General features: G+C 36.5%; 1 protein-coding gene and 1 long non-coding RNA gene across 3 annotated transcripts in view; one reads left to right on the forward strand and one right to left on the reverse strand.

The window, feature by feature from the left end:
- The first annotated feature begins 3,017 nt into the window (after positions 1 to 3,017).
- Positions 3,018 to 26,120, forward strand: part of LOC136690018 (uncharacterized) — a 38,442-nt gene continuing 15,339 nt past the window's right edge. Inside the window, exons 1-3 of the long non-coding RNA XR_010801739.1 lie at positions 3,018 to 3,138; positions 5,587 to 5,657; positions 22,573 to 22,684. This is a non-coding gene — a long non-coding RNA (uncharacterized lncRNA). The remainder of the gene's footprint in view (positions 3,139 to 5,586; positions 5,658 to 22,572; positions 22,685 to 26,120) is intronic.
- atf5b (activating transcription factor 5b) lies at positions 8,223 to 13,498 on the reverse strand. 2 transcript variants are annotated; one of them, XM_066662538.1, is made up of 4 exons: positions 12,743 to 13,498; positions 11,649 to 11,960; positions 10,311 to 11,448; positions 8,223 to 9,635 (listed from the first exon to the last, which is right to left on the reverse strand). In XM_066662538.1, exons 2-4 carry the CDS (start codon positions 11,656 to 11,658, stop codon positions 9,449 to 9,451), a joined length of 1,335 nt encoding a protein of 444 aa, XP_066518635.1. In that variant the 5' UTR covers positions 11,659 to 11,960; positions 12,743 to 13,498; the 3' UTR covers positions 8,223 to 9,448. The 2 variants fall into 2 exon arrangements, with proteins under 2 accessions (XP_066518635.1, XP_066518636.1); XM_066662539.1 differs by having other exon boundaries at positions 11,730 to 11,960; positions 12,743 to 13,497.

A 26,120-nucleotide genomic window follows, 5' to 3' on the forward strand; every position in this document is an offset into this window, starting at 1 on the left:
TAAAAACATTTTAAAAAGCCAAAACAGTTCTGAAAGAACATTCTTTGGACAGATGAAACCAAGATAAACCTCCACCAGAATGATGGAAAGAAAAAGTATGGCGAAGGCATGGTACAGCTCATGATCCATACCACATCATCTGTAAAACACAGCAGAGGCAGTGTGATGGCTTGGGCATGCATGGTTGCCAGTGCCAGTGTTTATTGATGATGTAGCCAAACTGATTGGTTGGCATGTCATAATACAGATGGACAATGCCCCAAAACATACATCCAAAGCAACCCAGGAGTTTATTAAAGCAAAGAAGTGGAATATTCTTGCATGGCCAAGTCAGTCACCTTTTCTCAACCCAATTGAGCATACATTTAACTTGTTAAATTCTAAATTTCAGACAAAAAGGCCCACAAACTAACAACAACTGAAAACCACTGCAGTAAAGGCCTGGCAAAGCATTAAAAAGGAGGAAACTCAGCATCTAGTGATGTCCATGAGTTCAAGACTTTAGGCAATCATTGCCAACAGGGTCAACAAGGGTTTTCAACCAAGTTTTAGAAATGAACATTTTATTTACAATTATTTAATTTGTCCAATTACTTTTGAGCCCCTGAAATGAAGGGGTTGTGTTTAAAAAAATGCTTTAGTTCATCAGTTTTATGCAATCATGTTGTTCAACCCACTGAATTAAAGTTGAAAGTCTGAACTTCAACTGCACCTGAATTGTTTTGTTCAAGATTCACTGTGGTAATATACAGAACCAAAATTTGAAAAACTTTGTCTCTGTCCAAATATTTATGGACCTAACTGTATATTGGGGGTAATGAAGCTGACTTTATTTCTTTCATGTTTTTTATTCCACCGTCTCTGGTGCAGCAATTAACTCTACAAAAAACAGCTTTAATCTTTAATCAATAAAGCTGAATCTTGACTGGATAAACTGAAAACACACACTTACTGAGACCCTTCGTTCATAATGAAATATGTTATTTTATTATAACATATTTCATTATGGCAGCACGGTGGCGCAGCCACACAGCTCCAGCGACCTGGAGGTTGTGGGTTCGATTCCCGCTCCAGGTGACTGACTGTGAGGAGTTTGGTGTGTTCTCCCCGTGTCCGCGTGGGTTTCCTCTGGGTGCTCTGGTTTCCTCCCACAGTCCAAAAACACACATGGATTGGCGACTCAAAAGGGGGAATGTGTGTGTGTCTGTGTTGCCCTGTGAAGGACTGGCGCCCCCTCCAGGGTGTATTCCTGCCTTTCGCCCAATGATTCCAGGTAGGCTCTGGATCCACTGTGACCCTGAACTGGATAAGCGGTTACAGATAATGAATGATGATATTTCATTATGAATGATTATATATATATGAGAACACATTTAATGAGACTCATTCTGTATTTTGAAGCTGTTTCCTAATCACCAGAATTCTCAATAGAAGAAATGTCAGCTTAATTATTAGATACATCAGTACCAGTGGCGGATGCTGGTCTTTCAAGGAGGGGAAGCTCAATTTCGGCCTCCATCATAAAATGTGTCAGTTTATTTATACGTAAATTCTACCCTCCGTTCCTTTTCAAGAAAATGATCTGTGACCCTGTCGTACCAACAAGGCGTCTTTTCCAGGGACTTGACTAGTGTCCTCTCAATGGCCAGCAGAGCTAGGCTGCTTAAACGGCCTTGGCCCATGTGAAGTGTGTCCGCCTGTGAGTGCTTTGTGACGGTGGAGGGGCTCAGCAGCACCCGCTGGACAGAAACTGCGATAGAAGTCAGAAAGAGTGATAGAAGTCAAACACAAGCAGCTACAAAAACCCCACCAGAAATAGAAGCTCGATTTGTCGCTGGTCGTTTTTAACAATGAAAATGCCGTTAAGAGGTTTAAGAAAGTCTGGTTCAACTCAGAACAGAATGAAAATGTAATGCTCCCACGGATCTTTACACCAAAGGATCGCTGATTCGCTCATTTCGCCGTCAAACAAAAAGGGATTCAGCCTCAGACAGATCATCCAATCATCATGCAGAGGCTGAGCGTCCGGGCCAGCCGAGTCCAGCCCACTGCCCCATAGACCCCCAGAGACGCTGAGCGTCCGACGGGCGGGACAAAGCCCAGCATTTATCCAATGACTCGTCTCGTTTCGCTGCACTTAGCTGCTTCTCCATTGAACTCTGTGGGCGCTCAGCGTCCTCACTGTTTAAATCACTGTGAATCTGCGGGAATGACTGAGAGAAAAGCTGCGTCTTTACCAGTGATAAGAAGCTGATTCTGAACAAAAGTTAATCGCGTTGTAGTGCATATGTATTCAATGACATGTACACACAGCAGTATATATTTAATCACTTATTTTTGATATTTTAGGGGAAGCTGAGCTTCCCTTGCAGTCTTAGAGCAATCGCCACTGATCAGTACAGAACAAATTATTTAACTTAGTGGGGGAGAACACACTAGAGTACAATAAAACAAACATGGTTAAAACGATAAGAGATATGTTGAAATTTAGAGAGGAATATATAATTTTAGAAGGAACCCCAAAAGGAGAAGAAGTCTGGGGTATATTGGTGGATATAAGTACAAAGGATTCTAAATTCTGATGGACTTGAATAAGGAGCCCAGGAGGCAACACATGGGATTATAAAAGTGTAGATTTGATATCTGATTATTATTATTATTATTATTTGTCTTAAGACCTTATCAGAGCTATTAAAAAGTCCCCTCACGTAAAGGCGTTTGTCTGGAGCAGGTCTGTATGTGTCCGGATGGTATTTATGCTCTGCACAAGACATGGCAGTTGCAGAGGGCTGAACTTTCCTTTATTTAACAAATAAGACTAAATATTTCGATCCATATAGTGCAGCAGTTAACCAGGGGGACTTTTTAAATACTTAAACTGTACGTTGTCTGCGTTAGACAAGTTAAAATGCATTCAGTCCCTCACGAGCTTAAAACCAGGGGTTTATACTTAAAGTTGACTTGTATAGTGCACTACACAGGAAGTAGGGAGAACACTTGGGACGCTAACAGTTTTACTGTGCTATAGCAGAGCTAGAGCGCCACCCAGCGATTCAGTCTTTCAACTACAAGTCAGCAGTGCTCTATTCCATTTCGTTAGGAGGCTCTATGTATAAAACAACGTTTCTGGTTTCACAGGTGAGTCATGAAACCTGAATAAACCAAACTGAAGACAAACTTTGGGCCAAGGCAAAATTATCCTAGTAAAACACAAGTTAAATTTAGAACCGCTTCAAATACGAGGTTAAAGTTGGCGTCTAACTCGAATTGTCCTTACCACCTTAAATTGTGCAGCAGTAACCAGTTGCGATTGATGCAATTCGAAATATTTCAAAAAAGAAACAAACTGAACATTCATAACGGAAAAGTAATAATTCGCAAAGCCACTAATTGAAACGGAAATTGTATTTCTAATAAGAGTTGAAAATTCAGAAGGGATTTTGCGAAAAAGTGCCGTATCTTTAAGCCTAGGTATCTACTCAAGCTGCGTTTGTGTGAGAATGTTTGATATATTTGGTTCTGTCTGTATGACGTTCCAACACATATATCTATGTATCTAAGTTACTGAATCCTTTTCCAATGCTCCATAGAACACAGTTCCTCTGCTTCATACGTAGGGGCTTATAGGATTTTGCCGATGCTTCACTTTATAGCTTTAAACTCATGGGCATCTGCTCCATTGTCTCATTTTCATGCTTTTCTGTGGAGATGATGCAACATTAATTTTACAGGTTTGCCCTATAATACTTGATTTAACACATTAGTGTCTTCATATATTTTGCTCCTAAATTAAACGTTAAGAGGAGAGAATATGCTGTTTGATTTTTTTTCATTACTTTTCTGATACTGGTCCTTGTACTTCATTGTTTTCGTTTGTTTGATTGTTTTTACTGTGATTAAGCAAAATAAGTACCCACTCCACTCTCAGGGATATGTCCGTTCACTGTAAATGTAATATATTCGCATACTATAATGTAAAAACGAGATCTGCTGATCCCAAAATTATTTGGACCTTAGCCGTCCAGTAAAGGTGTAGAGCTTAGGTTTGGGCCGGTGTTTTGTTCAGGAAGAGTATAAAGATTATTATAAAATATGTGAGCTGCTAAAGTTTAAAACAGGAGGAGCATATAAACTATATTTTTCTAGAAAACATGCAGAACTTATGTCAAATGTAATTAAAAGAAACTGAAGCAACATATGAGCTACTGTCTCTGACTTTACACCTACAAGTTTGATCAAGGTTGTAAGTGGACACTGTGTTTAAAAACAGTAGCACTGCTCTGTCTGATCCATTCATATGAGCACAGTACATATTAACACACCACCGACACATTAATGCCACTGCAGCGCTGAGAATGACCCACAACCCAAATCATACCTGCTCTGTGCTGGTGCTGACCTTTTGAAGAACAGTGTGAAAGGGGGCAAACAAAGTAAGCAGAGCAACAGATGGAGTTCGGTTTTTAATTGTAGAACAACAAAGGTTTCCTGTAGGATCAGTGGAGCTGAGAGAATGGACAACGACTGTAGAAACGGAAGGAAGAGGTCATAATGTTAAGACTGATTGGTGTATGCTGTGTACATTTTATTTGTATGTTTTTGTGTTTTAATATACCCCTGATATGTTATTAGATGTTTATATGATAAGTTGTTTACTTGACATCTTTTTATTTGTATGCTTGACAGTAAATTATAATATAGTTAAATCTACTATTGCAACAATAACAATGACTACATGGATTTAGCATGCAAATCCTGTTGATGCATATACCAACATTTAATAATAAAATTTCTAGGTTTTCTTGGTTTTGGAGTAATTGAACAATAAATTATTCTTGTTGACTTTATTTTGTCACCCGTCTTTATAAAGAAATCAAAAGTTAAACACATCATTTACAATTTATAATGGGATAATTCATTTAGTTTAAGTTTAATTAATTTTTAAGGACAGATAATAATATCTAATATGTGTAACCCAATTTAAGATTAACCCTGATGGATCTTGTGTCAATGATTTTAATCTAATTTTTCAAATTATTATTTTATACATATTCAGATATTTATCCAGTAAGTGGATTGGTGACTCAAAACTGTCCATAGGTGTGAGTTAATGTGTGACTGAAGGTGTTGGCCTGTGAAGGACTGGCGCCCCCTCCAGGGTGTGGTCCCACCTTGCTCCCAGTTATTCCGGGTAGGCTCCGGACCCACCACAACCCTGAACTGGATAAGTGGTTACAGAAAATGAATGAATGACATTCAGTGTTTCACTGATCAGTTTTACAGATAAATGGATGAGGGCACATTATATACAAGATTGATGAAAGGACATTTTAGCTGCTAAACACAAACAAACTCATCCCAGCAAGTTGGTCCTAAATATTTTCTTGGTGAAAATCTAACAACATAATGTTTTTAGTGTAGTATTCTAAAAAAATATATATGTTATGTCTTTCAAATAATCAGATTAATATTTATATAGTTTATCATTTAGCTTTATTTCATCCATTTTTAAACTGTTGCAGATTTCGCATGGGTTGTTATGGTTATAAAAGCTGTTTATTAACTTTTCCAATGTCATTCCTGTAGGAGGTCCTGTTCAAGCGCTTCAGCGCACAGCCCAAAGATGTCCCACTCTGACATATAACAACTGCGATCAGGTAAAATGTGCATATGACTCTGTAAACAGTAAAGTTAATATATACAGATATATACAAAAAATAATATACAAAAAAAGGTATTTATTTTTATTTTTTATTAAAACTAGCATACCAAGAAACTAAAACATGTCTAACTTAAAGATGTGTAATTGAGGAACGATGATTTATTCTGTGATCACATATTCACTGATTATATTGATTCTTCCTTTTCTGTTGTCTTTTTTCTTATTTTCCTCCTTTAAACTTTAAGATTAAGACATTATCACTGTTCACATTCTCCATGTGTGTGTCTGCACAATACTTGGAGGATGTGTGTGGGTAAGTGAGTGAGTGAAATAATGTTGACTGTCTTAAGCCTGTGTAGATGTTTAAATGTGTATATCCAAGTTTAAAACTTCCATTTTTTTATTTCACATACAGAGATTTTAGAATTAAATTTTTATTATTAGTTTGCAAATCTAACCCTTTAGATATTCATCTTGAAATATAACATATGTTCTATGGTTCATAAGTATCAGAATATCAGAAAAATGTTTCATATGGATCAATTCCTGTAGGTAATATTATTTCCTGAATGTAGGCTTTGGGTCATGTGGGACTGCTGATTTTAAACCAAATCACAGCGCATTAAAAAGATCTGGGCACGTCACTGACAAGATTTGTTGATTTTCTAAGTGGAAAAAAAGAAATGCATCCCAAAATGCGGGGGTTGGGGGGCACAGATAGATACATGAATAAGATACATAATGTATTTCCACTGAATAAAACACATTTATCACTTAATTCTGTTTTGTTCAATAAGAAGTTGCAGTTTTGTATGAATGTGCATGAATGTTTAAAATAAATTCCCGTGGAGTTTGGAAGCAAAAACATGTACGTGTGTGTTGGAGCGGTGGGGATAGAACATCTTCTCATCTACAAATTGTGGATCACTGCTCTAAGAATAAAATTTATGAATTGATGAATTTAACACATCAGGTAAAAAACAAAATAATATTATTTTTTCCTTTTACATTCAGCAAATAAACAGTGCAGTATTAGTTGCAGGAAAGCACCTGTAGATTATTTCTTGTAGAGTATTGGTACCTATTTGATCAGCGGTATTTGCATGCATTTGTAAATTTCATGAGAGCTCTTACTGAAAATAGCTTTCTCTCAAATATACAATTGATCGGAACCATGAGGTTTTCATTAAATTATAAAATAAAAGAAACCAATGCCTCAACCATCTTAGCAGTTCCAACTAATGGCTCACTAATTCAATTCTGGTATGAATATAAAATCATGTTGAGATTCCCTTGATCCTCTCCTCTACAGAGAACAGTCTCAAATACTACATTTTTTACATTTGTTTAATAATTTCTAGCATTTTCCACTAGTACTAACGCTAAAGAAAAAGAAGAGTGCACAATCATTTTACACAGGCTACACTTTGTGTTGTGCTCTCTGCAAAGAATGTGTACTGTCACCTACAAAATCAACAAAACAGATTTTTTGTTTCAGTTACTCATTCTACACTTGTGTGCTGTCATATTTTATGCTTAAATGTGTCTGGGAAAGGTACTGAATTATTTACTTCAGGTGTCATCCTGAAAGCTACATTCTCTATAATCTATTTGCAGGTATATTCATGTGCTTAGCAGTGATGTGAAAGAGTCCAGGCTGGCCTGATTTTTCTTTTTTTTATTAATTTTATTTCTTGATTGCCTTGATACCCAAAATGCTAAAGTAGAACTATGATCAGGATACGCGCATTGCAAAATAAATAATGTTAGAGGGCTCATTTGCATCTTTCCGTTTGAAACAAATGTAATATTACAATTATAAAAGCAATGCATTGTGCAATTGCTGTATTAAAATTCTAAAATGCTTATAGCATATTTCGAATCATTCTTCATTCCTATGCTCACTGTTTGGTACCAATGTGTTACTGTTTTTATGCATTTTTAATGAATGATAATCTGAAACATTTCATCTATTAGAAAATAGTAATTTCTACAAAATGTATAAATATTAAACTTAAACACTCAGATCCCACATTTGTTCAGAAACAAGAATAATGTTTTCCACATTAAAATATATAAGTGTTCTTAGGGAAACTTTTAATAAGAAGCCTCATTTGAAAACTGATGCACCAATTGTATTTATATATTTAAAGATATTTTGCCCTCTTGTTGGTTGTACAGCATTCCACGGGTGCCATCATGGACAAGGTCTATCTGTCTTATCTTACTAATATCATGATTTGCCACTGTGAGCATTGTTGCTCACCTGTTTTATTTTAATGTTTCATATTAGTCACTTCTGTGAAAACAAAGGATAATTAAATTTAACTTCAACTACAAGAGGTTTCATATCTGGCAAACTGAATAAAAATGTCAGATTAACATACCACCAAGATATATGACATTTATATAAATATATATATGTGTGTGTGCTATTTCTATCTTAATCTTAATCAAGAAACACCAATAATTTTTGAGCAATTATCAGTTTTCATTTGAAACAAAAAAAAGTGCATTTTTATAACTGCATATAAAAACGCCACACCTTAATTTGGTTCGCGTTTATTGTGCCATTCGATTCTGATACACAGACATGTTTCCACACACAGATTTTCCTGCAGAAATAACTGCGCAGGAGCTCATGTTGCAATACCCATCAGTTTTGTTAGGCATGGCTTATTTATAAACAGGCCTAATGTGCACCTGGATATTTATCAATATAAATGACATTAGGCCTACATTTTTTAAAGTTCAGCAAATGACAGTGATTGTTTGCCGCAAACCTGCACAAGAAAGCAAACAAATCTCCTGGATACTGACTATGTAATGCAGTTCCATGCCTCAGAAATTAAGCAAATATTTTTGGTGCATGATGTTATCAAGTAAATGACAATAAAGGATTGAAGGCAGAAAAAAAAAAATCTACTTGCTATTGTAATGCACAAAGCAGTCATATACTGGGTCATGCAGTAAATCGTAACCCAACATGCTTTTCAGTATTTCGGACATGCATTCAGTACCTGAGCCAGTGAAGTCACCAAGAAATCTATAATTTTACTCATGTGCTATAAACCACAGTACATTGGTTGAAAATGTACAGTATTTTAAATGTTATTGAAAAAAATGTTATTGAAAAATTTCTCCTGCATCCTCTTAGTACATCAGCTACAATAAAAAAATTCTGTACAAGACATATGAATGTTGGAAAAGAATATGGAAAATATCATGAAATCAAAATAAGCACATGGTATATGTAATATCACTCAACATTACAGTGCTCTTCATAGTTATAGCATACAAAAATGAACAATAACTTGCTGTTATATTGTCAAAAGTCTTACTAAGCTTTACCATGCCCCACACTTTTAGCATGATGACAATAAATATATATCTGAGCTAGCATATGTAGAGTAGCTGTTTGTTGACTTGTGTTTTGGTATAAACAATCCAACTTGCACAGAGCAGTGTAATATAAAGTTGAAAATTGAACGGAATCATGGCAATTTATAGAATGCATAATCTCTTTAATGCTATTGTTAGAATAGAGTTGTGTTCAGCTCAAGGCTATTATCACAGTGCTCCAAGACATTTGAAGTCCCTCGTTACATCTTATGGCCTGCATTTCCAGTGATTTTTTGTAAAAAAAAAAAAAAAATTAATTCATGACCTTTTTTTTTTTTCTGAGCCACTCCGACTACTTGGAACATCAAAAGCATGCTGCCAGATCCTATTAAAAAGTCCTTTGCAGAAAGAGCTGATCTTTTAATGCTGGTGGTGAGAACAGATTTAGGCACTGGAATCCTCTTTCAAGCGCTGACTTCGAGCCTTATACACTTCAATTAGGAGGTCTTTGACGTACTGTATCTCTCTCTCTACGGATTCTGCTTTGTCCCTTAGCTCTCTGTTTCGCCCCTCCAAACCATGAAGCTCCTCCTCCAAGCAGTCTTGCTCCGCCCTCTTACGCTGACGATACCTGTTGTTATTGTGGTGACAGAGGTGGTGCAAATCAGCGTTATTCTACTCTCTTATCAGTGATCAAACAATATGATTATATCTCCACTGACCACAGAGATCACTACGCATAAATACATTGAACATCTGAAAACTGTTATGCCCTTAGCTGCTAATTTTTAGTACAACAATGTAAAAAGCACATGCTTTTAAAAACAATTTGTACTGTTAGCTTAATCTTCTTAGTCACTTTTTTAAAATCATTATAAATATTAATAAATAATCATTATTGCATTATAAACTGGCTACACTTTCCCAAGCATATCATGGATATTATCTATTCTTAAAATACCCAACATAGTTCTAAATTACAAAGAAAGCGCAAAATGTCCTTTACAATGAGATTGTTTAGTGCAGCATGTACAGTCATGAATAAATGAAATTGCACTCAAGGTTTTTTCAGAGTAGTGTTTGAATGTGGCTCCATTACTGTAATTTGTCAGAGTGTCAACATATTTTATATTGCATAATGTGATTAAATGTTTCTAATTCACCCATCCCTTAGTTCCACTTTAAGTCAACACATTTTTTTCTTTGGGAGTTTTTCTGGAGTGCATGTTTCCATTCTATACATTTCCCATTCAACTAATATCAGAATAGTATCAATAAAATTAAGAGAACAGCATTTCTACAGTACCTGTAAGCAGCTGTCTTATTCTGATCCCTCTTCTTCTGCTTGCGTTCTCCATGGTTCCTTTCCATTGAACCTACTTTGACATCTGACTTGAACACACATGGGTTTTCTCTCTGCCTGTGCATTAGTTTCTGTGATGGAAACTCCAAAGATCTAACACTGTCTCCAGACAGACATTCAAAGCTTTGATCTACAAGGCATTCATGGTGTAGGTAACCACTGTTCTGAGATTCAACAGCCCCAGTTCTGACAGACTGATCTACCTCATTCATAAAGCCGTGATATGGCTCTAAATTGGCAGTGATTTGATTATAATAACATTCAGCCACTTCTGGATGTTTAAATGCTGCACTGCTTTCATTTTCACTGCAGTGCATTACTGGCAAAGCAGCACCTTCATGGCCATGGCCAACCATCTTCAGTCCATGAACTTGACTTTCTCTCTTTTGGTGGGTATCCATTGGTGCACCAGCATCAAAACTTTTCATCATCTCTGCTCTGTAGAAAACATCTTCAGTGAAACAGTTTTTTTCTTCTTCCTTTAACAATATAGCACATTCTCTAACCTTCTTTGTACTGCCATTGTTCTTTCCAAAAATTTTGTCAACAGAGCACTGGTCAAAAGCCATCTCTGTGTAACCTGAATGAGTCCCTTTGAAAGTCCATGTTTCTTTCTCAAAGACCTCTACATCTTTGCATCCATTCGGTGCTATCCTTTGGCTACTGGAGTGGGTCCGAACATAGCTGTAAGGGGCAGGTCTAGAAATTTTTGGTCTGCTGATCGAGCTCCCACAGAAGCCTCTGAGGTCGAGCTCCCCTGTTGCCAGGGAAACAAGCCTGGGGTTCGATTCGGATTGGTTTAAATTGTATGAAGTGCAGGGAAACTGGTAGTATGACTGAGCAGCCATCGCTTGTAAGCCTTTGTCACATTTTTGCCATTTCTCCACTTTCATTGGTGTGGATTCGAACAGGTAATAATCCTCCAGTTGGGCAAGTTCCTCTTTCAGGAGAGAGGTCATTACCTCCAAGTCAGAGGGTACTTGGACATCATGCTCCAAGGGTGAAGGCGGTATTGATGAACCAGGAGATGATTCGGTTGAGGTTGTGTGTGAGTAGGAGTCAAAATGTTCTGTCATCCAATCTGAAAAGAAAAGAAAAAAAGTCAGGAATTAAACAAGTGTCAAATATCTTGTAAAATGGAATAATTTCTTGAACATGCATGCTATTAATTAATCTTATACATCTGATTACACAAAAACATGTTAGTTTTTAGAAAAGCATTCATTCGTAATGATAACAAACATACAAATCAAAATAAAAAAAGCCATTGGTTTTACTTACTGTACGCCATTAACACGTATACTGCAGTGCGGTTTCCACCGGCAATCGGGTAAAATAAAAAAAAATCATCTCGCTGCTTACCAATTATGTCCTACGTCTGTGTTAACTCCGCCCCTCTTTTCTAGGATTGGCCGTCGTTAGCCAGTAGGAAAGAGAAAATTCTGAGGTGGACTGTGCAAATGAGGAGAATTTTCCCGAGATGGATCTATGCCGCCTGAACGCTCTCTGTTTTGGTTGAAATGATGAATTGCGTACAATGCGTTGGAATATGAGAAATGCGTCACACAGCACAATGATGAGAAAGGATGAAACCTAGAAGAAACAAAGAAAGGACCACAATTTTGTACAGACTTTTGCAGAACTCTATAAACCCAAATAAAATACGGCATTCTCTCCATTTGACCTTTATGAACTGAAATGTTCTAAACTTTTGAAATAAGCAAAGACCGCTTTCTGATTATTTCAGTTTGGATCAGTGCTCATTTTAGTCCAATTTTAAACAACAGTGAGTTAGTCCAGTTTTTATAGAAGATTACTTAAATAGGGAATTTAATTAGAACAGGTTATACAAATATTAGTGTTGTTAAACTCTGTGGATGATGGTTTAATTCTAAACCATGAAGATGTTCCCTCATTGTTAACTTGTACTATTGTGAGAGTCCAGTAGGCTACTCTTCATTTATTCCCCTACTCCCTCCCTTCATCTGTTATGCATCTAAGCCAAATATGAATCTGAAGCCAGTCACATGGTCACTGAGTGGCTAGTTGCCAATAGAATGAATAAGCAGTCATTTATAAAATAAATAAATAATTAAAAACAACATTGAAAACGTAATAAAAAAAAAAAACTGTGTACTTTATAGGCTGTTACATGTTCGCATACTACATTACAGAACTTAATAGCTCAGCCCAGTCTCATTAAATGTTTTACAACCTGATTTAAATCACTGAAAGAGAAAATATATGAAACACAACGCAGGAATTCCCGTTCCTTGTCAAAGCCTGTTATATTACAGAAAAAAAAACCAAAATGAATCTATAGACACAGGACATTTATAGACCAGCAGCTGAAAGCAATGAAAGTTGACACTTACTCCATTTTGATGGACGGACTCTGAAGTGTGAAGTGCGCTGTTTACGACGCAGAGAACTCCGGCAGAGAGACGAAGACTTTCAGATTAGTGGAGCATCGCTTCTCCGAGTTCGGTCACAAGCATTTGATGTCGCAATGTGATCGGATCCGCAATAAAAAAGCGTTTAGAAAAAGTTTTCTTTGGGGGTGGGGTGGGGGGACCGGAGCAAAACGCCTCTTCAAACAGGAGCCTCGTCACTCTCACTCGGATCAATCCGCCGGGCAGCAGCACTCTTAACGGAGTTTAATAATAAACCGTCATAAACTTTAAACTTATCGACACATTATAACATTAACAACCGCGACCTTTAAACAGATTTAACCATATTAACAGCTCCGTATCTGACCAACGTTTCCTGGTCTTTTCTTGACTTCTTTCTAGCTTTCTCGCTTAGTTTATTTGCGTATGCTTTAGTTTTAAGAAGAATAAACACCCCGGGCTGAAGTGTGAGGGCGGTGTCCATGGAAACGGTGAAGACGGTAACGTTAAAGCGGCGGGCGAGACTCTCAGCTGAAGGACTAGTTAATCGCCGGCGACGAGGAAGGACACTGTTTTCTCGTTCTGGAGCTGTAACTCTGTTGCAGCCCTGTTGCATCAGATCCACTGGAGTGTTGCCCGTGTTCAAACTTTGTTGCCACACATGTCCAGCCCACGCTGCGGGGCTAATGAGTGTCACTCCGTGAAAATATATTCTTTAGTCTGTAGCTTTTACTCCAGAAACGTCCACAAGTCGCGTAAGCGTTGTTTTTGCGGATGCGTTCGTCTGTTTTCTTTCCCACTCTGACAGACAGCTCGCAGCATGGTACCAAAATATACACCACCTGGCCAACGGTTTGTAGACAACGGCTCATCCAACACCTTGTTAAGTCGAACATATTAAAAAGTATTTTGTCCACTTATGTTCCAGTTATCCGTCTAGATGTTGGAACATAGCTGTGAATGTTTAATGGAATTCAGCCTCGGGAAGATAAGTGAGATCAGGTACACACTCACAGGTTCGGGATGTAGCGCAATTCACCCAAGAAAAAACAGCCCAGTGCTGAGGGTGTTTTATACCCCTCTAGCTGCACTTAGCATTGAGCATGATGACCTTAATGGTAATAAGCAGCTGCTCTGGAGCGTCCTGTTCTTTTGGCAGCACGGTTGTATTGAAATTGTACAAGCTGTGTGTTCTGTTGAATACACGACGTTCAGAGAAAACATGGCATTCAGGGACCTGAATTCAATTAGAAGCAGTGCCCCTAGATGGTTTTGAACATACAGATAGTGTTGAACCTTGAAAGGAGGAATGGAAAATACCAAATAACTTAAAACATTGAGTCAGGAATACTGTTGTTGATGATAGAGGTCGAAGGCAGAGCAAAATATAGAATATCCTTAAAGACATTCTCAAGATGCCTGTCTCGTTTAATTTTTCTGTAGTTTAATATTTCAAATAGGGAAAACGCACCCAACCATATTCTTTTTTTTTTTTAACACCTTTAAAACTTTAAGTACTTAGATAGTATGCAGATGTGGGCCACTTCCAGCAGAAATGCAGTTCTGTTAATCCACTGTCAGTGCCAGTAAACAGCAAGTAATCCAGAAGTGGGCTCTCCAGTTAAAAATCCTCATTTGGTCACATGTCACTAAACAAATCTGGCTCACTCATAGCTGTGCTGACCATGGTAAAGTGGACATGAGCTACAAGTGGCCCAGAAATTGACTTCTGGCAGCATGAGCCAAATTTGGCTTTCGTGTCAAGAGGGAGCAGTCCACTTGGGTGCCATCAGTTCGGTTCAAGAGGGCCATTAAAATTGGGGTTGTGGGCCAGAGTACTGAGGACGTTGATAATATGCCCAGAATAGCATATGGTTTCATAAATTATTGTGATAGCAGAAATACTTTAAGTTTAGGACTAACAATTTACAGGTAATAAAAACAATTAGAGGACAGTAATTTTACTGTTAGATGGTCTTAATGTCATTTTTATTGACATTTTTTTCTTCCATTCATAAAAATTTGTCATGATATTTAAGGTGGTCCAGAGTGAAACATGGGGGGAAAATGATTTGTAAGAATTCTCAAGTTAAATGTGTTTTCCACTGTGTTTACCAGGGGAGTTTCATATTATTCAGAGATATTTGTTTATATTTAAATCTGTTTCAAAGGATTATTATTCTCTGTGCAATAAGATGTAAATGCTTAATCCACTCTGAACTTTAGTGGCCTTAAACCTAAAACGATTATAAACCCATTTATTTGTTCTTACCTTAATTTGCTGTTCATTGTTTTCTACATCATTTGAAAACGGGATGTTCATATTCACATCATTTGAAACATTCATGAAACATTCATGAAGAATGGACCAATATAAATGCCTCAAAATGATCATTAGCTTGTACTGGAGGTAAATACGATTATGCCCCCTGTTGTAAGTTCTTTGCAGTCTTGCGTTAAGAAAGGTCCTCTCTGACAGTTCTTGCACAAATTTTAGTTTAGTCTTTGCTTTCAAAGGCTGAGGCTTGGAGAATGTCCCTTTTAATACCTATTCCTGACCCCTTACTTGTTACACCAGTTCAGTTGCTTATGGTGGAATCTTTCAAAACAATGTAATTTCCAATTCAGTATTATTTTTAAAGCACTTTTCTTAACTGGAGTTGCCACAAAGCAGCTTTATGCAATTCTATGTCCTATCCTCAAGTGAGCCAGCCAAGGTGAAGGTGGCAAGGAGAGCCACCCTCAGTGCATGAGGAATAAACCTTGAGTATTCTACAAATTGAATATTCTGTTCAAACTCTCACTCTTATTTGGCCCCACCCCAACCTTTCTTTAGTCCTGTGTTGCAGGCAGCAAATTCAGATTTTTTTAAAACTTTCCAAATACAGTGAAGTAGGTCAGTGAAAACACCAGACATATCTTTTTGTATTAATGAATAATAATTACTATATTGTCTTAATATTAGTATATATATATATTTTGCCAACATCACAAGGTTTTTTTTTTTGACACTGTGTATTCTATAGACAAGGCATTGTTGTTTTACACTGGATATTTATAACCCATCTATATAACAGATTTATTCTATACATACCCTGTGAATAATACCCTATTAACCCTATAAATAGCAAGCCTTTTAATTACGTAGTGTAGACAGTTGTTAATTCAAGCATTATTATAAAAGAATGTAATGAATAACATGATAACATTAATTAAAGCTGATGTAAACAAACCAGACCAATTGCATTAATTGTTTGCTAAAATGCTAATTATTCATATTCATATTCTTTGACATAATTGGAGCATTCTTAGGAGTAGCCTGTTGTAGCTGGGTTGTTATATCCAGCAGCACATAGCTGGTTTGCTGGTACATTGATAAAGGTTACACCATAATTTCATCACCAGCTCCCAAAGAATCCCGCTGCCATTAATGTTTTATATGCAACTCAGGGTAACATTACACATGCACGTGTGGGCTGCGAGAACCCTCTGTTGCTAAGGTGGCAAGTGATCTCTTATCGGTTATATATAATCAATAGCTTTTTTTCTATCAAAATGTATTAAGAGAGAGAATAAAAATGATGTGAGAATCGTGAGCTGAAATAGAATGTGAAACAACTGATGTGGTCTGCTTTGTCTGGGTTAAAAGGCTCATAATAAAAATTATCTTTGTTGATAAACAACAGAGCATCAGCTTTTTTTCCATTTATTACTGAGTTCGTGCTTGGATTTTGCTAAACAAATATACTGATACTTTAAAGTAAGGACACATTTTGTGACTCACATTCAGCTAAAACTCAAACTACTAAATTACAAGCTAAAATCTTTCTATACTTAATATACATTTATTCCAAATAATATTTTATAATATTACTGTTGGTCCATTTGACATGAAAATTACACCCAGTGTAAAAGATAACTGCCGTGTTCAAAAGGTGTAGAAAAAATGAAGCTCTCCACTGTCAGAAGAAAGTCTTTCTTTTTTTTTTCTGATACAATTTCAAAACTTAATCTGCTTGGTGCATCGTCTAAAAATTTCACAATGTATGTACCTATAGGATCCCCCCCCCCACACACAGGTTTTTTTCTATCCTGATAACATCTTTTTAGAGCTGTAAGGTGTAATATATTTAACAGTGCCATGTACCATATTTAGTAGGTGCACTTTTCATTCTACAATTACAGACTGGTAGTCCTTCTATTACTCTGTATGCTTTTTTGCCCCCTTTCATCCTGTTTCTTCAGTGCTCGGGTCCCATCAGTTGACCACCACAAAGCTAATATTAATTGGGACATCATTGTTAGAACATTATTGACACTGCAGTGCAGGTGGTGTGTGAATGTGTGTTGTGCTGGTACGAATGGATCAGACACAGCAGTGCTGCTGGAGTTTTTGTACCAGCGGAACACACATTCACACACCATACCCAAAACGTCAGTGTCACTGCAACACTGAGAGTGACCCACCACTCAGATCATACCTGCTCAGCACTGTCACAAAATCTGTCACTGTGGAGGTACCCTCAAGGGTACATATTCTGTATCTTTTAATTAGAAAACAAATTTGTACCTTATTGTATTATAATTGCATATTTTAAAATTGTGTTGATTTTATACGCCCCATTTCACCTCTTTGTTGTTGTTTTTACACAGTTCTATAATGAAAGATTACAAATTTCAGCTTGTAATCTTTCATTTCAGGTCTCATTCTGGAAAGAGAATGTAATTTAACTTTAGGGAACACAGCTGGATTTTAACACCATTGTTGTACCTTTTTAAAAGGTAGATTTACACTAGATGTACCTTTAGTGACTAATAATGTACCTCTACCCTAACATTTTTTTCTGAGTGGTTTGTGGCCCTGTCCTTTGAAGAACAGGATTAAGGACAGGTAACGCAGTATGCCGAGCAACAAATGAACCACTGTCTATATATGTGGGACCACAAAGTGCTCCTATACACGTCTAGGAGGAGCTAGAAACAAGGAGGTGGCTTTAGTGATTGGTGCGTATTTATACACACAGGTGCTGACAAAAGCGGCATCCACTTGAACATTATGCCTCCTCAGGATGTAGAGATAATTGAATAAGTTTGGTACAACATTGTGGGCTTATTTCTGTCGACTTGCACTTGATGGTACAGTGAATAATTCGATAGTGATGCAATCTGAGCTTGTCCACTGGAAGGAGCCATTTTACAAACGAGTTGAAAGGTGTGTGTGTGTGTGTTTTCACATGTCTGAAGTGTAGTCACATTGCACAGTTCATGTCAGCTTGCAATGACTATTCTGCAGAGTGCATTGCAGAGCAAATCATTTGCTATATAGAGAAAACCTGGAAGTAGGATTCTATATATACATAACTGTGCTTAGTCTTAGGCCACTAAATAAAACCACATTCGTTTTTAATTTTTATTATTATTATTTTGCTTAATCAGTAAGTGATTTTTAATTTTACTGCCACATAAAAATTGAAATAAGTTCAAATGTACACATAGAAAAACTAAGGATTTGTTTTCTTTTTTTTAATCAAACTATGAACTGGTCTGAGGGACAAATTTGGTTTTAGATTTCTCCTTCCAGTCATCACACTGATTAGTTCAACATCAGCAGGAGGGGATTTTACAGAAAATATTGATTAGACAAATGAGGTACTGAATGATAATTAATAATTGTACAAGAAGAGAACTATATGACACATCAAATTCCTATTTTTGTTTATTCAAACAGTTTTTTCTAGTCCATCTTAAACATTTTTAACTGGTGCCTGAAATGTTTGCAAAGTGCAGTATATTCCTACATCAAGTTAAAAGCCTATGTACAGGGTTTTTTTTTTTTTTGGTTGATTAATACAGATGGATATGTTTTATTTATTTATTTATTTTTTGTCAATATAGTTTTTCCTAAATTCACTTTATTTATTTGATGTTTGGCTAATATATCCTTTTATGTTTTTGTTTTTGTGATGTAGGTAGTGAAAAATAAAATGAAATGTCAAATTATTTAACCCATTTGTAGCACTGAACACACACACACTAGTGAATTAGGGGCCGCGAACACACACACACACACACACACAACATCAGGCAGCCATTCCTGGTGCCCGGGGAGCAGTTGTGGGTTGGGTGCCTTGTGAAGGGCACCTCAGCTGTGGATTGAGAGAGGAGGACAGTGCTGTGCCCACTGCCCCCAATTTTCCTGCCGGTCGTGGGAATGGAACCAACAACCTTTTAAGCCCTCTGCTTTAACCATAAGGCCGTGGCTGCCCCAGGTCAAAGCACTTGTAAATGTGTGTTGAAGGCTGCTGTTGTATAAATGTATACTATAAACTATATAAAAATGTTATGTACTTACACACATCTGTAAGTTAGAATATGAATTGACTTTCAGTAGATGTGGGATGCAGGTACAGTATGTATGCTGGAAATCTAGCAGCTCTTTGTAATTAATTGTGGGTGACTTTACATTTATTGTGATGTTGGCATGAGGAACCTTGTTTGTTTGCATTTCACAAGCACAGCAGAATTAGTCTTTATACACTGGGAACATCATGCTTCCATTGAGTACTGTGTAATGCAGAGACTGTAAAGGAAAAATATGAAGGAAGGATCTATCATATGATCAGTATTTACCTGTAGTGGACACAGAAAGTACAGACCTTTCAACAGGTCAAGTGGGTCCCACTTTATGTCATGCTTTTCTTTGGATATTATACAAGCTGTTTGCACAGTTGAATGTGTGTCTAAAATTAGTGCATTTTAAATAACTCGAATTAACTTATTATAAGTGTCTACAATTTTTCTTTTTTTCTTTAAAAAAATAAATTAAATTAAATTAAATTTATTGTTTGTACATGAACCTACACAAATGTCCTAAGTGGAACTGCATGAAAAATAAATGAATAAATTTGTAACTTGAGAAGTTTTCTAGTTCAAACTCTTAGATTTTTCCACTCTTGTCCACATTGATAATGACCTCTCAGGGCTTATCTCTCATCTCCGAATGCCTAATTCTCTCCGCTCACCTCCTCAATGAATAGCAATGTGGAGTGAGCATACTACAGCACCAGCTATAGTTGCATCATCCTTGTGGGTGCCACACGCTAGTGGTGCCTTAAGCATGCATTTTACCCATTATATGTAAAGCAATGGTGTCTAGAAAACCGTTGCAGAGGCAGTGACTCATAAACTATATTTATACATAGAATGGAGATGGAAAAGGAACGGAAAGAGATGTTTTTAAGTCCATTGAGAGAAATCTGTGAATATATACTTGTTTAATGTCCATTGCTGGCATCTGTTTAAATCACTTGTTCATTCCAGATGCTCTTAAATGCCATCACAGCCCATGAAATGCATAGAATTAATTAATTCACTAGGTTAGTGCCTGTGTTTTCTTTTAGCAATTATTGAAATATTATGTATAAACTTCGAAGATTTTTGGTTAAAAAAAGTAATGTTCTGAGGTAGTACTCTCTTACTGAGGTGGTACCTCTCTCATTAATGAGGTGTCCTCCTTAAGGCTATGTCTTTAGTACATTCAGTTAAGGAACATCATTGTACCATATTCGATTACGTTTCAGCATTTCAACTTTTGAAGTTACATCAGCTCTTTTAACAGCCCTTTAAATTTGTCTTGACTCAGGGTTTTTGGATTAATTTTCTAGCTGAAAAGTATTAAGGTATGAAAAATTAATAATGGGCACTTTTATGAATATAGAAAAATGTAGAAAAGAAATTAAAAATTGTTTAATTGAAATATAACCCACAAAATGTGTCAAAAGAAATATCAGTAGATGTTACAGACACAGGTTGCATTCAGATAAGTACATTTGGTTGACAATACATTAAGTGAATTACAAACTATAAAAAGCAGCAATGGAAAGACATTTAACTTTCAAAAATCCAGCAGCTGGTCCTCTCAGTTCCCAAATGCTTACAGAGTGTTAAAAGAAGAGGTGACACAGAGGTGGAAAGCCTAGTTTAGACGGACCACCATTAGCCATATAGCCATTGTCATAGAGGTTTTGCTGGCATTTCAAAAACAGGAAAGCCCAAAATACATACCCTTGTCATTGGAAGGTCTGGAGAAGCTTTGGTGCTGCATATCAATGTCTTTGAAACACGTGAAGTTTAATGTGGCTGTGTGCAGCTATATAGTTTTTTAAACACAATAACATGAAAATAATAATTATATAATTTAACTAATTTAATTTTTTTTAATAATAAAAAGTTCTTTCACACACCCAGAAACACAAAAACGGAGCATGTTCCTGTCTTATTTCCTATTATTCATCCACAGTTCGTGCTGAAGAACCTACTGTTTGGTTCCAGCTGGGAACTATTTTTTCTGGTGCATAAACCAGTTTATGTTAGTGGAAATGCGCAGAACGATTCCAAATTTATTTCATGAACTTTAATGTGAAACCTGGCTGAACTAACAACAGACAATGTAATGGCACCACCTTAAGTTGTCTCTGTGAAAAACGGCTGAACTAACAGTTCCTAAACGTGCATGCGCGTTTCAACATTAGGAGTTAGTCAGTCAGTAAGCGAAAATGCCTCTTCTAGGCCGGCCTTATAGGTGGTCCAGCAAAAATACATAACCCAGATTTTTTTTTTAATGTGTTGCAGACGTCAGATTCAAAAGGGTTAATATTTTTCAGGAAACAACATTTTAAATATTGTCTTTATACTATTTTAAATTAAATACAGGTTTTAAATTATTTGCACATCATGCATTTTGTATGTAATTACATTTTATACAGCTTTTGAACCACTGTTCCGCTTTTGTTTTTTCTTTTTTTTTTTCTTTTTTTTTTTAAATGGAGTTTTCATATCTATAACACATTCTTATCATTGTTGGAGCTGTGTATCTGATGTTCACCCTTTGAATGCAAATCTTTGTAACAAAGCTGCTGGAAGTAAGGCCTGCAGCTCAAAAGGGACCTATAGGGATATTTTAATTGGACCGCCAAACCTTGTAACGTGAATCAGATTATTTAAAAATGGAAGTTTATTACAATAGTCAATAAAAAAATAAAAAAGGTCTTTGAGGTGTACAAACACAGGATAAAGTACAACAGAAAAAACGCAGATGCAAATAACAAAATATGAAAAAGACCCAAAATAAAGAGAAATGACGCTTTCAAAATTGAGTAACAGTTGGGTATTCATGCATAAAGGATTGACACACTGTTCAGCTTTGAAGGAGGGTGGTGGGTGGTTTGACGGGTGGAGATCAGAAGGTCTGGTGGATAAAGGGTTTTTTGGTAATATTAACAAGGATCATGACATATTTCAGGTTGTAAATATGCTTAATCAAATCTCTTGTTTTCATTCAGTTTGGTATTATATTTAAAGATGTTATCATAATTGGCCTGATGGTGGTGATGTAGTATATCATTTTGAATTTTTGTTCAAATACAAAACTCTGAAGTGTCATTATTGCTCAGATTTTTACTTCAGACATATTCAGATTTTTAAACGTTTAAAAGAACAGATTATTGTATTTGCAGAGTCACAGCATGGCACAAAATAATATTACTGGTGGTAATAATACAAAAAAATGTCAAGTATCTTTCATAATCAGATTAATTTGGAAATATTTCTGAAAACCCACACAGTCCCAGGCAGTTTAATGCAAAAAAGAGAAAAGAATGCAGAGACCCTGGTGCTCTTTCAAGGCAAAGGACTATTTTCACACCTCCAGGGAATTATCCTTCCTAATCTCTGATCTCAGTCTAACAAACTGGATAACCTGCAATTACTGAACAAGAATAGTTAGGCCTCTCTCTTCTCGCCTCGTTTCACAGAAGCCTGGATTGAGTGTGTGAGATCTGGATAATGCAGTTCACCTGGACCAACTGTCGATTCACATGTCACAGGTCTTCTGCCTACTCTCTCAACCTAAAATAATCCATCAAGGTAAGCCCACTTTTCCCCATGAAAAATAAATCCAGCATATTCTATAAGCCTACATATATTCTTGTACTATATTTAAAATTTGTGCATTTAAAGAAATTGGAAACCTCATCAATGAACACATTTCTACACTCTCTGGAAAAAAGGTAAGGTAGAGGAACATTATTGGGTATAAACAATGTAAATGTACCTTTAAAGGTACACCAGTTTGTTTAAAGTTCAGTTGTGTTCACTGAACATTACATTCTCTTCTCCAGAATGAGAGATGAATATTTGTAATCTTTTGTTCTAGAACTATGTAAAATAAAAGGACAAGATATAAATCCTGGAGATTAAATGGGGCTTATGAAATTAACACCATTTTAAGTACAATGTTCCGTAATGAATGGTATAGAATTTGTGCCTTTGAAAGTACCACAACAGTGAGTTTTTCTGACAGTGTTCTCTGTTGCTATAAGTTTTGAGTTAGTATACTGTCAAAAGCCTCAGCGTGTTTACATGCATTTAATAACCTGTTCTTAATATGATCTCTGCAGTTATCTGATGATCCCAGTGGTCATGTAAATTTCATCATCTGGTTTCAGAGACTGAAGTAAGGCCTAGAAATCAGATCTGTTTGAGAGCTGGGTTTTAGCTCTGTGATCTGATTTCACACTGCACTCATACCATGAATTTTCGGCTTTCTTGGTCTTCTTGCGCATATGCACAAACCTAACTGGACAGGGTGTAGAGCGTCTCTGACACATGATGAACATCTGTCACTTCTATACCTGAAGCTCAGGTCTCTGTAACAGAGGAACATGCTGTGTACAAGAACACACACTCGTTTCTAAAAGCTAGTCTCCGTCTCAGCTGCAGAGACCTTGTCTATCATCTAAAAAATCTTGAGAGTTTGTTTGCTTTTTGTCTTTTGTCTTTTGTGCAGTGTCAGAGTGAAATAGCAGCAGGTGTCCTCTCTGTGGTCTGTGCCTTGCACCCAGTGATATAATGTAGGCTCTAGACCCACTGCAACCTTGATCAGGAAAAAGCAGTACCAGAAGATGAATGAATGAACTAAACGGACTACCATCCGTTTTTTATAACTTCTGGACTACGGGAAAAAACAGTTGAGAGACTTTCCTACCTTAAAGCTGTCATGGACACATAGATTACAATTTTTTTACTAAATAGATTAGGTGATATTAGACCTCTGATTTTAAGGAGAATTGCATGTGCTTTTTCTACTCTCTCTAAGGCAACAACTCAAACTCACTGTCTATTCAGAATTGGAGCCAAGCCACTGAGTGGATTATTGACTATGGCCTGCTCTCCAACTTGACCTCTGTGTCTCCCGAAAACCTAGTATACAAGACCATTTTTGACATTTTTCTCACATGCTGCCCACAGCATCTTCTAATGTTTCCCCAGAGGGAAGAGGTTCTAAAGTATCATTCAAGTGCAGTATCCAAGAGAGCTTTTGAAGACCTATTACATACTCCACCTACACAGACAGCCATGTAAATATGTTGCTTCTCAGAAGCGCTCAGAGAGAAGAATTAAATATGGCAGAACAAATAACATTGTAGGATGTTACATGACAGTACATGACAACAAGCACATGAAAACACTAGCTGTATTTATTCACACTGACATCAGACGTGAAATTTAATTGTATCTTCAGTTCACAGCAGTACAAGCAAACTTTGCATTCTGCATTTATCCCCTTAATGATGGTGACCTAGCAAAAGCTAGTGATTAGGGGCAGTGAACACAGAAATGGGGGTCTGTGAAGTGGGAGTCATCCACTGGCATACAAGGAGTAGTTGGTACTTTGGCCATGGGTAATGACTCCCAACTTCTCCCAACCCCAATTTTTTCCCTGCTAGTACAGGTGACATTTTGAACTGCCGACATGTTGGTCCCACTTTAGGCCACTGTTGCCTCAAAATAGGCCTACATTCATGTTTTCTTGGTCCTCAAACATATGTTTTCTGTAGACAGCTTGTAAATCCAGTATATTTTGGAATGAAAATCGTTTCATGTTTTCAGTCTTGAAAGTTTCACAGTCATGGCAACAATAACTAAAGAAGGTGGGACTCTTTATTTGCATTATCCTTAGGAGATGATGGTGAAACTGGCATATTCCTGTCACCTACCAAGAGAATACGTTGGGCACATTTTTGACAAAAGCTTGGAAAATGTCAGGAGGATTTAGCAGTCACCTTCAGCTTGCAGTACTTATTTTTCAATGGCACTCAGATTCCTTTCTAATGCAACAGCTACTTAATTTAATTTTAAGAGTGCATTTGGTACAGAGTGCTCCCTTTCACATTAAATTCTCTGTAATATAAACACAGGCAGAGAGTACTGGTACTTTTTTTTATTCCTCCATATCTTGTGATAGACAAGGGACATAATGTATCTTGATGGGGACCTAGTCGTGTTAATGAGGGCATCAAGTGGCTAATTATTGTCCTTGCAGTACAAATGTACAAAGAGATCCTTATCAGCACTGATGGTCATTACAGAGTGCTGTCGTCAGTTCAGCCCAGTCGATTAAAATTTAGTTTAAAAATATTAATATTGATGAAGCCAATAGGGTTATGTTTGATGGTGATGTCATGTTTCTAGTTTGTTCTTGGAAGTTTTTCAATGGATTTTATACTGGTTTATACGGAATTATATTGTAAATTATAAAAGAAATATATTGTGATACAAATTTTGTCTGTATCATTCAGCCCTAATTTCGTAATATATAATTCCTTGTGATAGAGGACAAAAAAAATTTGCACATTTTCCTGGGAGACTATCTCTCTCTCTCTCTCTCTCTCTCTCTCTCTCTCTCTCTCTCTATATATATATATATATATATATATATATATATATATATATATATATATATATATATATAAATGTGGCAGGAGTGGAAATACAGTTGAAAAATAGGCTTACTGAAAGTAAAATCTTATACGCAACTGACTTTAGAGAAATAATGCACTAAAATAAAAGCATATGCCTATAATCATGTCTGCAGCCTCTTTAAACTCTCTATGCGGGGGGATGAGTGGGAATTTTGGCTTCAGCTAGAATTTCCAGTCAAGCTAGTGGAGGGTAATTTGTTGTAATAATAACATTAATTTTTAACTAATTAAAAAAATAATCCATATGGTCATCTGCCAAGTTTGGACACCCATTAATGTCTTTTTTGTTGTTGAATTTTAAGGTAAAAATAAGTGTTTGTTTTCCAACATGTTAAATAGAAACTGTAACAAATGCACATTGTATCAACTAGTTAAGCATTAGATATTTGTTCATCTCACTTCTATAACAGCATTTAATGCTGAAGATATTTGTTTTCAGCAGAATAAACATGTCTGTAACATAAAATGGATTTATTTTTGTAAAGATGTGCTACAGTGAAATGTCTGGACAGACATTGTTAACTAAATGTATGACAGTC

The sequence above is a fragment of the Hoplias malabaricus genome, chromosome 1, assembly GCF_029633855.1.
Source record: "Hoplias malabaricus isolate fHopMal1 chromosome 1, fHopMal1.hap1, whole genome shotgun sequence".
NCBI classification, from domain to species: Eukaryota; Metazoa; Chordata; class Actinopteri; order Characiformes; family Erythrinidae; genus Hoplias; species Hoplias malabaricus.

What these genes read in the sequence shown, in the direction of transcription:
- atf5b (XM_066662538.1), bottom strand. An exon ending in AATAAGACAGCTGCTTACAG is followed by an intron (nt 9,636 to 10,310) that starts GTACTGTAGAAA and finishes CAATAACAACAG; the next exon opens with GTATCGTCAGCGTAAGAGGG.